The sequence below is a fragment of the Salmo trutta genome, chromosome 2, assembly GCF_901001165.1.
Source record: "Salmo trutta chromosome 2, fSalTru1.1, whole genome shotgun sequence".
In the NCBI taxonomy this organism is placed as follows: domain Eukaryota; kingdom Metazoa; phylum Chordata; class Actinopteri; order Salmoniformes; family Salmonidae; genus Salmo; species Salmo trutta.
This window is the reverse complement of record NC_042958.1, coordinates 61348591-61362136: the sequence shown is the minus strand read 5'-3', so window position 1 is coordinate 61362136 and position 13546 is coordinate 61348591. Positions and strand designations below refer to the sequence as shown.

Here is a 13546-nt window from a genome sequence, read left to right as displayed (position 1 = left end):
CACACTGCCCTTTCCTACCTGGACAAAAGGAAAACCTATATGAGAATGCTATTAATTGACTACAGCTCAACATTCAACACCATAGTGCCCACAAAGCTCATCACTAAGCTAAGGACCATGAGACTAAACACCTCCCTCTGCAACTGGATCCTGGACTTCCTGATGGGCCGCCCCCAGGTGGTAAGGGTAGGCAACAACACATCTGCCATGCTGATCCTCTGAAAAGATTTGGCATGGGTTCCCAGATCCTCAAAAAGTTCTACAGCTGAACCATCAAGAGCATCCTAACCGGTTGCATCACCACCTGGTATGGCAACTGCTCGGCATCTGACTGTAAGGCGCTACAGATGGTAGTGTGTATGGCCCAGTATATCACTGGGGCCAAGCTTCCAGACATCCAGGACCTATATACTAGGCGGTGTCAGAGGAAGGCCCCAAAATTTGTCAAAGACTCTAGTCACCCAAGTCCTAGACTGTTCTCTCTGCTACCGCACGGCAAGCGGTACTAGAGCGTCAAGTCTAGGACCAAAAGGCTCCTTAACGACTTCTACCCCAAGCCATAAGACTGCTGAAAAATTAATCAAATGGCCACCGGATTATTTACATTGACCCCCCCCTTGTTTTTACACTGCTGCTACTCGCTGTTTACTATCTATGCATAGTCACTTTACAAATGACCTTGACTAACCTGTACCCTGCACATTGACTCGGTACCGGTACCCCCGTATATAGCCTCGTTATTGTTATGTCATTTTCTTGTTACTTTTGGATTTTATAAAACATTTTTACTTTAGTTTATTTAGTCAATATTTTCTTAACTCTATTTCTTAAACTGCATTGTAGGTTAAGGGCTTGTAAGTAAGTATTTAACCTGTTGTTATTGGCGCATGTGGGGCGGCAGGTAGCCTAGTGGTTAGAGCATTGGGCCAGTAACTGAAAGGTTGCTAGATCTGTCATTCTGCCTCTGAACAAGGCAGTTAACCCACTGTTCCTAGGCTGTCATTGTAAATAAGAATTTGTTCTCAACTGACCTGCCTAGTTAAATAAAAATGGAAAAAATGGAAAAATAAAATTTGATATGTACCTTCATGAGCTCCTGGGCTCCCCCCTCAGGTCCCAGAGTGTACTGCGACAGCAAAAGGGTTTCCGTGACAACGGCCAGGACTTCTCTCCTCTTCAGATAGAAGAGCTTCTGGATGGAGCCGTCCACACTGAGCACTGGGCTGCTCCTGCCATGCTCATCCACACAGTGTACCTTGCCTAGGCACAGAGTCAATACACACGCTTAGGCTAACACAATGATAGTGCTGCTTCAAATGTATTTAATTACACTGGGCACAGGGATGCAAACCGAGTTTTATCTAATTAAACAACAAAGAATATGATCTACATGATCAGTCTGTGTGTAAAATAAAAAGTGGTTAATGTGAACCTAACTCACAGCTAAAAAATGTAAAGAAAGCAATCCGATGTTATTTGTTGCATAGACTTTACTGCAAATGACAGTCAAGTCTTGAGAAAAAAACAATACACTAATATTGCAGTTAGCCATGAGAGCCTTTATAATAGAATGCTTGTGACCACACACACATCTAAATACTGCATTTGGGGAAAAAAACATCTTACGTAGAACTAGAATGAAACAATCAGGCATTCTATTTCTGCTCTATTATAGTGGCACACTATAGTAGATGTAGTACAGGGCTACATGTCCGCTAAAATAACACTCACAGAGTAAAAAATGAAATAATCCCCCCTCACTCACACAAGTTCAACACAAGAAAATCAATATCTTTGGGCTACACTACACATTATTACATTCTGCCTGTGCATTTCTGCCTGTGGATATCTGTTCTACAATGTGCCAGCAGAGCATGATATATTTTATTGGCATAATTGATCTCTTTAAGGCAGAGTACACCTCGCATGCCCCTTTTATCCACTATATTGAGAAAGAGAGAAAGTGTGTGGTGTTCCTTTCACCTCTAGTGGCATCCAGCTTAAGCCAGGTCCATCTCCAGCTACACTTGTTTAACAAGCAACGACTCATTTTCACCTAATTCTCTCATTCAGAAAATTAACCACATACTGTAGAGGGAAAACATTAGTTCACAGATAGTAGTTAGTTCGTTAGCTAGTTAACATTTCACACAGATTGCCAGGGTCCAGTAAGCAACTAACGCGTTATAACTTGAGGAACAGAAAGGAGTCATATAACGTTACCAGTTAATACTATAGCGAATTGGTTAGGTTACTAACGTTAGCTCATCTGATGTTGTAACGTTAGCTGTCTGACTTATTATCCAGCTAATTTTCACACCATAAACTCAACTATTTGATCAGTTAAGTTGGCTAATGTTGCTCAACATTTCTCTGGCTAGCTAACGGATAATTTGATCCAGCTAGCAAGAACCGAGGTAAAAACAGTTTCAAGTTGGATATTCGACGGATATTCGCGCCTTCAAACCTCAATAGCTTTCAAACCACTTGAGCCACAGACTCCAAATAAGTGTCATGATGTTGGAAAAATTGCGCACAACATTGCACAGGTCTTATTTTCACGATTTGGACATTAATTCGCTTTCCAAAGCTAATAAACATGTGGAAATGTGAGCAGCATTTTGTATTCCAAGTTGAATTAGTTAGGGAGCGTAAACAAAGTACAAACTTACATTACATTTCAATAGCTCCTTGGTCATGTGACCTACTGACTTAAAACAAGGTTCAGAATGTCCACTGACTACCCTTCTATATTGCACACCCTTTAGTTTGTCCATTTTCGTCTCACAAGAGTTTACATGAATTTTTCAAAATGTAAAGTTTCAATATCTCCTTGGTCGTGTGACCTAGTGACTTCAAACAAGGTTCAGAATGTCCACTGAGTAGGCTTACATATTGCACACCCTTTAGTTTGTCCATTTCTATCTCACACATTTTTACATGAATTTTTCAAAATGTAAAATTTCAATAGCTCCTTGGTCATGTGACCTAATGACTGTCCACTGACTACCCTTCTATATTGCACACCCTTTAGTTTGTCCATTTTCATCTCATATGCTTTTACATTAATTTTTCAATAGTTAGAATTTCAATAGCTCCTTGGTCATGTGACCTGGTGACTTCAAACAAGGTTCAGAATGTCCACTCCGTGGGCCTACACATTGCACACCCTTTAGTTTGTCCATTTTCATCTGACATGGTTTTACATGAATCTTTCAAAATGTAGAATTTCAATACCTCCTTGTGACCTCAAAAAAGGTTCAGAATGTCCACTGACAATACCTTCATATCACACACTCTGATGTTTGTCTACTTTCATCTCATGCTATTAGACTTAAATCTGTAAGCTTTGCAGGCCTTCAAGTCAACAAATATTCCATCCTCCCAATAACTACCTTTCACATGGACACTGAAAATATCTGCAAATGGCTGTATGTGGTATGGATCAAGGACAGGAGAGGTGTTCAAACAGAGGTGCTTAAAGGAAGGCGCGCAGGTAGGCCTCATGAAAAACAATGTTTCATATGCTCTTTTTAATCACAGTAATAGGCAATGATTTGTCAGTCACAGTGAGCTTGATAATGTGAAAGAATCATTTTCATAGCATGACTTTCATATACTGTACATTAAGACAAATCCTTCTACGTTGCGTATTAGAACGCAGTTTACATAACCTGATAATGACTTGATATTTGAGTGCATTCACAACAAGCCACCTGCAGACAACTTACAAAATGTACTATTGCATTTGAGGGTTCGTTTTTCTGATGAAATAGTTATTTGATGCCTTTCTAACTGGGAAAATAAATTCCTACGTCTTTTGTGAGTAAAATCCTTTTTCCAAAGTTGATTTAGGTACATTTTTGTGAAGAGGTATGAGGGTTGTGATATGGGTCATTTAATAGTAAAATCATTTAAGGGATCATTACATTTCTATATTGCTTCCCCAGTATCTGCATGAATCATCAGGCCAAGTGTTTTTGGTTGACCCTGCTGGACAGAAAGAGAAGGAGGAATCGGAACACGCTGCATTCAAATGCAGGTCTTAGTTATTCCATTGTACTGGATCTAATACATATTAGCATTTTACATACATTCATAAGTGTAATACTTTTTTATGACATACTGTGAAAAACACTCTTGGCTGCTGGCTCTGTCACTTTCAGACATGCGCAGAGCAGACTTGAACCACAGGGGTCTCTGTAAAGAGAGAGTAATCCAAAAGGCACAGACACACCCCTTGACTTTCAATTGGCACCGTTGACCTGTATGTATTCTATCCTGATTGGCTCTGTGGTGCACAGTCTGGCAGTCTGACTAAAGTGCCAGAGGTATGAGGAGAGACATCCTCCTTTGTATTTATGGGAACAAATATTTCCTAACACTTTGGATCCTATTCTTGGACATTTAGAAGACACAATGCATCAATGTAAAAAAAAATGTTATTACTAATTACTGTCCATGAGTACCCTCAACCTTGTGGGTCTATGGGTGTTTGGGCCAATAAAGTGCCAACACAATTCTATCACTGACGAGTCTCTCATGCCCCGATGAACGGGGACACAAGGAAATAGTTTTTAATCTAAACCAGCCCTTTTTTACTGGAGTACATTAACCCCTAATTGGGGCTATTTTCTTGACACATAGTAGCAGTTTACCAGATAAGAAGTCAAGAAGATCAAAAAGTAGATTGTTGTAAGGGTGTATTAGGTCCTGTGCTGGCCCCATTGTCATATCCATTCTGGATTCTGACTGGTAAAATCATAGCTGAAAAATGCCTCTACGTATGTGTATACATTTTCCGCCAAGACAGAACTGCCAAAGGGGGTGGAGTTGCAATCTACTGCAGAGACAGCCTGCAGAGTTCTGTCATGCTATCCAGGTCTGTGCCCAAACAGTTAGAGCTTCTACTTTTAAAAATCCACCTTTCCAGAAATAAGTCTCTCACTGTTGCCGCTTGTTACAGACCCCCAGCTGCGCCCTGGACACCATATGTGAATTAATTGCCCCCCATTTATCTTCAGAGTTTGTACCGTTAGGTGACCTAAACTGGGATATGCTTAACACCCTGGCCGTCCTACAATCTAAGCTAGATGCCCTCAATCTCACACAAATTATCATGGAACCTACCAGGTACAACCCCAAATCCGTAAACTCGGGCACCCTCTTAGATATCATCCTGACCAACCTGTCCTCTAAATACACCTCTGCTGTCTTCAACCAGGATCTCAGCGATCACTGCCTCATTGCCTGCGTCCGTAATGGGTCCGCGGTCAAACGACCACCCCTCATCACAGTCAAACGCTCCCTAAAACACTTCAGCGAGCAGGCCTTTCTAATCGACCTGGCCCGGGTATCCTGGAAAGATACTGACCTCATTCCGTCAGTAGAGGATGCCTGGTTATTCTTTAAAAGTGCTTTCCTCACCATCTTAAATAAGCATGCCCCATTCAAAAAATGTAGAACCAGGAACAGATAGAGTACTTGGTTCACTCCAGACCTGACTGCCCTTGACCAGCACAAAAACATCCTGTGGCGTACTGCATTAGCATCGAATAGCCCCCGCGATATGCAACTTTTCTGGGAAGTTAGGAACCAATATACACAGGCAATTAGGAAAGCAAAGGCTAGCTTTTTCAAACAGAAATGTGCATCCTGTAGCACAAACTCCAAAAAGTTCTGGGATACTGTAAAGGCCATGGAGAATAAGAGCATCTCCTCCCAGCTGCCCACTGCACTGAGGCTAGGAAACACTGTCACCACTGATAAATCTACGATTATCGAGAATTTCAATAAGCATTTTTCTATGGCTGGCCTTGTTACGAACCGGCTCAGGGTTCGCAACAAAAGGGAGACAACGTGGAGACAAGGTGTATCAAAAATATATATTTATTAAATAAAACAACTAAGAAGGTAACAATGGCATGTGTAATCAGTAATCAGTAGTGTAAGTGAGTGTGTTGCATACTTGAATGTAATAATGCAGAGTGTTGAAAGGTGCTAAAGCAAATAACCAAGAAAACCACAAAACTACACAACCAAAAGCAACAAGGTGTCTGTGTGGAGAGAGTCTCCTCCAATGAATGTGGAAGAGGTCCATTTATCCTGGGAAACACCCGAGCCCAGGTGTTTCCCATTCATCTGACGACCCTTCCAACTCCGCCCACCGGCCTCCTAATAAAGAAACAAGAACAAGAGAGAATACGGCAGACAGAGTGGGAGGGTCGTCACACCCCCCCCCATAAAACCGGGGACCAACAAGGGCCCCGGAACAACGTACCAGCCTCTGCGTCCCAAATTTACAAGAGGTTACATGTGCACCTTCCACTTGCCCCAGCCAACCTCCTTCTCCCCAGACCTCAGCAACCTTTGTGTACAGGAAGCAACTTTTAAGAGGAAAAAAGAAAACGAGACCAGGAGGGAACAGACAGGAACGACAGAACACGACAACCCCAAATTGACACAAGCCTCTGCGTCCCAAATTGACACAAGCCTCTGCGTCCCAAATTGACACAAGCCTCTGCGTCCCAAATTGACACAAGCCTCTGCGTCCCAAATTGACACAAGCCTCTGCGTCCCAAATTGACACAAGCCTCTGCGTCCCAAATTGACACAAGCCTCTGCGTCCCAAATTGACACAAACTTTCTCATCAGAACATCCTCTTGGGGAAAATAACCATGTGCGACATCTCCCAACTGTTCCACAGGCACAACTTGGTCACGCAACTCTTCTAATGTGTGGTCCATCCGTGGCGCATTGTTTAGATCGGAGATGAGTACAGACAACGGAATAACAGGGAAAACAGTGAGAGACTTCTTTGTGGTATTCACATTTACCGGAGCAGGGACCATGTCACCATGGCTCATAGACCGCGTCACTGTACCCGCAGAGAACACCGCTGGGAACCTCTGCTCACTCTCATCAGGAATCCCTACAAGTGACGGTTTAGTGGAAACCACTAGAGATGGAAACACGACAGGCCACACACTCTCGCCAGCCAAGTTATTCCCAAGGATAACGTCGATACCCTCAATAGGCAACGAAGGACGCACTCCCACAACAACCTCACCTTTCACCAGTCCACAATCCAACATTAGTCTATGCAATGGAACTGACAGATTGTTCAAACCTATTCCCCTAATTAGAACACTATTCCCAGAATCAGACTCAGCAGAGAAGGGTAACACAGATTCCAACACAAACGATTCCGAGGCACCTGTGTCTCGTAGGATCTTTACTGGCACTAGGTTCTTACTTCCTAACATGGACACAAAACCCTCCGTAACGAAAGGTAAATAGCCTGGGTCAATATGAACTTTCACATGGCCCTGGGCCTGAGACAATGTTTCAGGAGTAAACTGATGTGGAACAGACGCAGCTAACGCCGTAGGCCTAGATTTAACGTTAGCACACGTACTGATTTTACCCCTAGACCTGAGAACCGGACATTCGTTTTTCCAATGACCTGAGCCGTGACAGTAGTGACACTCTTGACCAAAGTCAGTTTTACCACGGGAATCAGGCTCAACCCTAGTTGAATAAAACTCTGCCCGTGAACCAGAGTATCTCTGTGAGCGTGGTTCAAATCTCTCCGAACGCCCCCACTCACTCCAAGTACGTGGTTTTCCAAAAACACTTTTGTGAGTCAAAACATATTCGTCTGCCAAAACCGCAGCTTCAGCGACAGTCTTTACTTTGCGTTCGTTAATATACGTCGCTATATAATCAGGGATTGTGTCCTTAAATTGCTCTAGCATAATCAGATCACACAGCCCTTGAAAAGTCATAACCGCAGAGGCGGAACACCAGCGATTAAACTGTGAAGATAATTTTCGCGCAAACTCAACATGAGTCTGCTTATCATCCCTTTCTAAAGTTCTAAATCGTTGGCGGTAAGCCTCAGGAACCAATTCGTAAATCTGTAACACCGCCGTTTTAACCTTATCATAAATGACACTGTCGGCTACACTAAGAGCTGAATATGCTTCCTGCGCTTTACCAGTCAGCACACATTGCAACATCAAAGCGCGATCAGAATCAGGCCAACTCCTAGCGTTAGCAACACGCTCAAACAACAAAAAGAATGTCTCAGGATCCCTTTCATTAAACTGAGGCAACAACCGTAAATTCCCAACAATGTCAAATGTGTCCGGGGCACGACCAAAAGAGGAACGATTCCTAAGTAAATCTGCGTCACCTTCCCAGAGCAAACTCTCTCCTGAGAGCTTTCCTTCCCTAACCAACTCTAGTCGCTCTTGTTGCAGCTTGATTTTAGCACGCTCGATATCCTGTTTAAATTCCAATTCCTTTTCATATTTTAACTGATCAGCAGCCAATTCCTTTTCATATTTCAACCGATCTGCACGCTCCATATCCTGTTTAAATTCCAATTCCTTTTCATATTTTAACTGATCAGCAGCCAATTCCTTTTCATATTTCAACCGATCTGCACGCTCCTTATCCTGTTTAAATTCCAATTCCTTTTCATATTTTAACTGATCAGCAGCCAATTCTTTTTCATATTTTAACTGATCAGCACGCTCCTTATCCTGTTTAAATTCCAATTCCTTTTCATATTTTATACGATCGTACTCTAGCTTCTCACGATCGTGCTCTTGCTGTAACAGAAGCAGCTCTTTCTGCTGTTCAAAAAGAAGATTACTAGGACTAACCGATGGAGCGGTAATTGTGACATATCGGGGATACGGCGAGTCCTCAGCAGAGACTGCCCCAGTGGTAACGTCAAGAATACCACTCTCCATCAGATTGGCCTTCACTATTAACCTAATGGAATTTTTTAGACGTTTATCACTAATTTCAATTTTGTAGTGTTCAGCAACCTTCAACAGCTGTTCTTTAGTACATAAGTCTAACAGTTCCTCTGATGGAAAGCGAATGAACTCGTCTACATTAGACGCCATAGTCAGAGAGAGCGAGGAACGGGAGAAAAAAAAAATCTCACTCAACCCCTCTGAGCACACCAGACCACAACAAGAGAAAAACCAATCACACTGATACCACAGAAAAGAGATGAGATATGGAGCTTCCCCAAAACCTACAATAACTCAACCCTAGTCTTCATGCAGATTTGCGGTGGGTAATTATGCACTGTAGCCCGCTGGCGAGGAAGTAACCCCCCAGCACGCTGGTAGATTCCACCAAGCCACGGATGTGCTCCCGAGACAACTGCTCAGTCCACAGACACCACACAAAAATAACAAACATTAACAATGCCCAACATATTCCAAAATGAAACACGTCGCTAAGCCTATCAGGGGAAAAAGACTATAGCTCCAGGTAGTAAGTTTCACTACCCTAACCAAATCTCCCACCGAGGTACACAGCTGATTCTACTCACCTCAGACCAATGTTCCAACAGCGAGTACAACAAGTGTTTCCAGGCTGGGCAGAGTCCTGGAAACTAACCAATGTACTCTCTCCAACGCAGCACACAAACAAAACAACCAAAGACAACCAGTACTGAGCACCAAACTCAAACTAACAAACAAAACACCTCAAGTTAACATACCTCCACGTTTTCTCCCAAACACAAGTTCAAGATCCCGGATGAGCCCCCACTTGTTACGAACCGGCTCAGGGTTCGCAACAAAAGGGAGACAACGTGGAGACAAGGTGTATCAAAAATATATATTTATTAAATAAAACAACTAAGAAGGTAACAATGGCATGTGTAATCAGTAATCAGTAGTGTAAGTGAGTGTGTTGCATACTTGAATGTAATAATGCAGAGTGTTGAAAGGTGCTAAAGCAAATAACCAAGAAAACCACAAAACTACACAACCAAAAGCAACAAGGTGTCTGTGTGGAGAGAGTCTCCTCCAATGAATGTGGAAGAGGTCCATTTATCCTGGGAAACACCCGAGCCCAGGTGTTTCCCATTCATCTGACGACCCTTCCAACTCCGCCCACCGGCCTCCTAATAAAGAAACAAGAACAAGAGAGAATACGGCAGACAGAGTGGGAGGGTCGTCACACCTTACTTTCCACCTGGCTACCCCTACCCCAGTCAACAGCTCTGCACCCCCCACGGCAACTTGCCCAAGCCTCCCCCATTTCTCCTTCACCCAAATCCAGATAGCAGATGTTCTGAAAGAGCTGCAAAATCTGGACCCCTACAAATCAGCTGGGCTAGACAATCTGGACCCTCTCTTTCTAAAATTATCCGCCGCAATTGTTGCAACCCCTATTACTAGCCTGTTCAACCTCTCTTTCGTATCGTCTGAGATCCCCAAAGATTGAAAAGCTGCCGGGGTCATCCATCTCCTCAAAGGGGGAGACACTCTAGATCTAAACTGTTACAGGCCTATATCTATCCTACCCTGCCTTTCTAAGGTCTTCGAAAGCCAAGTTAACAAAAAGATCACCGACCATTTCGAATCCCACCGTACCTTCTCCGCTTTGCAATCTGGTTTCCGAGCTGGTCATGGGTGCACCTCAGCCATGCTCAAGGTCCTAAATTATATCATAATCGCCATCAACAAAAGACAATACTGTGCAGCCGTATCCATCGACCTGGTCACGGCTTTCGACTCTGTCAATCACCACATTCTTATCAGCAGACTCAACAGCCTTGGTTTCTCAAATGACTGTCTCGACTGGTTCACCAACTACTTCTCAGAGAGATTTCAGTGTGTCAAATGGGAGGGCCTGTTGTCCGGACCTCTGCCAGTCTCTATGGGGGTGCCACAGGGTTGAATTATCAGGCCAACTCTTTTCTCTGTATACATCAATGATGTCACTCTTGCGGCTGGTGATTCTCTGATCCACCTCTATGCAGAAAACACCATTCTGTATACTTCTGGCCCTTCTTTGGAAACTGTGTTAACTAACCTCCAGACGGGCTTCAATGCCATACAACTCTCCTTCCGTGGCCTCCAACTGCTCTTGAATGCAAGTAAAACTAAATGCATGCTCTTCAACCGATCACTGCCCTCATCTGCCCACCCGCCTAGCATCACTACTCTGGACGGTTCTGACTTAGAATATGTGGACAACTACAAATACCTGGGTGTCTGGTTAGACTGTAAACTTTCCTTCCAGACTCACATTAAGCATCTCCAATCCAAAATTAAATCTAGAATCGGCTTACTATTTCGCAACAAAGCATCCTTCACTCATGCTGCCAAACACACCCTTGTAAAACTGACTATCCAACCGATCCTTGACTTCAGCGATGTCATTTACAAAATAGCCTCCAACACTCTACTCAGCAAATTGGATGCAGTCTATCACAGTGCCATCCGTTCCATCACCAAAGCCCCATATACTACCCAACACTGCGACCTGTATGCTCTCGTTGGCTGGCCCTCGCTTCAGATTCGTCGCCAAACCCACTGGCTCCAGGTTATCTATAAGTCCTTGCTAGGTAAAGCCCGCCTTATCTCAGCTCACTGGTCTCCATAGCAGCACCCACTCGTAGCACGCGCTCCAGCATGTATATTTCACTGGTCTCCCCCAAAGCCAATTCCTCCTTTGGCCACCTTTCCTTCCAGTTCTCTGCTGCCAATGACTGGAACGAACTGCAAAGATCACTGAAGCTGGAGACTCATATCTCCCTCACTAACTTTAAACAACAGCTATCAGAGCAGCTTACAGATCATTGCACCTGTACGTAGCCGATCTGTAAATAGCCCATCCAACTACCTCATCCCCATATTGTTATTTATTTTTCTCCTTTGCACCACAGTATCTCCACTTGCACATTCATGTTCTGCACATCTCACTCCAGTGTTTATTTGCGAAATTTTAATTATTTTGCCACTACGGCCTATTTATTGCCTTACCTCCATAATCTTACTTCATTTGCACACACTGTATATAGACTTTTGTATTGTGTTATTGACTGTACGTTTGTTTATTCCATGTGTAACTCTGTGTTGTTGTTTGTGTCACACTGCTTTGCTTTATCTTGGCCAGGTCGCAGTTGTAAATGAGGACTTGTTCTCAACTGGCTTACCTGGTTAAATAAAGGGGAAATACATTTTTTTTTTAAATACTGTATGTGGTAATGTCTTATGTCCGTCCTACATGTAGTGTTGGTACATGGAATATTCCTCAACTGCATATATCATAAATTGCTATTGGAAACAGAAGTATTATGTTCAACAACTGACATTTTCAGATATTATTTTGACAAACACACTTTGGTGCTTACAATTCATTCTCTATTTTCATAGATTTGGCGGGCACTGTCATCTGTGATCTTTGTGATATGACTTTCTTTAAGCACGTACTGATGAAACTGTCACTTATATGTATATATATATACACTTACAGTGAGGGAAAAAAGTATTTGATCCCCTGCTGATTTTGTACGTTTGCCCACTGACAAAGAAATGATCAGTCTATAATCTCAAAAAACCTACACTCGATCCCTCCGATGTCAACAACTACAGACCAGTATCCCTTCTTTCTTTCCTCTCCAAAACTCTTGAGCGTGCCGTCCTTGGCCAGCTCTCTTGTTATCTCTCTCAGAATGACCTTCTTGATCCAAATCAGTCAGGTTTCAAGACTGGTCATTCAACTGAGACTGCTCTTCTCTGTGTCACGGAGGCTCTCCGCACTGCAAAAGCTAACTCTCTCTCCTCTGCTCTCATCCTTCTAGACCTATCTGCTGCCTTTGATACTGTGAACCATCAGATCCTCCTCTCCACCCCCTCCGAGTTGGGCATCTCCGGCGCGGCTCACTCTTGGATTGCGTCCTACCTGACAGGTCGCTCCTACCAGGTGGCATGGCGAGAATCCGTCTCCGCACGACGTGCTCTCACCACTGGTGTCCCCCAGGGCTCAGTTCTAGGCCCTCTCCTATTCTCGCTATACACCAAGTCACTTGGCTCTGTCATATCCTCACATGGTCTCTCCTATCATTGCTACGCAGACGACACACAATTAATCTTCTACTTTCCCCCTTCTGATAACCAGGTGGCGAATCGCATCTCTGCATGTCTGGCAGACATATCAGTGTGGATGACGGATCACCACCTCAAGCTGAACCTCGGCAAGACGGAGCTGCTCTTCCTCCCAGGGAAGGACTGCCCGTTCCATGATCTCGCCATCACGGTTGACAACTCCATTGTGTCCTCCTCCCAGAGTGCTAAGAGCCTTGGCGTGACCCTGGACAACACCCTGTCGTTCTCCGCTAACATCAAGGCGGTGACCCGATCCTGTAGGTTCATGCTCTACAACATTCGCAGAGTACGACCCTGCCTCACACAGGAAGCGGCGCAGGTCCTAATCCAGGCACTTGTCATCTCCCGTCTGGATTACTGCAACTCGCTGTTGGCGGGGCTCCCTGCCTGTGCCATCAAACCCCTACAACTCATCCAGAACGCCGCAGCCCGTCTGGTGTTCAACCTTCCCAAGTTCTCTCACATCGCCCCGCTCTTCCGCACACTCCACTGGCTTCCAGTTGAAGCTCGCATCTGCTACAAGACCATGGTGCTTGCCTACGGAGCTGTGAGGGGAACGGCACCTCCGTACCTTCAGGCTCTGATCAGTCCCTACACCCAAAGAAGGGCACTGCGT

The 13546-nt window shown here is 44.0% G+C and overlaps 1 protein-coding gene across 1 annotated transcript in view; it reads right to left on the bottom strand.

The window, feature by feature from the left end:
- Positions 1–13546, bottom strand: part of ift140 (intraflagellar transport 140 homolog (Chlamydomonas)) — a 63614-nt gene that overhangs the window by 39266 nt on the left and 10802 nt on the right. The window contains exon 6 of the mRNA XM_029709903.1: positions 1085–1260. Coding sequence (XP_029565763.1) covers positions 1085–1260 — 176 coding nt within the window. The remainder of the gene's footprint in view (positions 1–1084; positions 1261–13546) is intronic.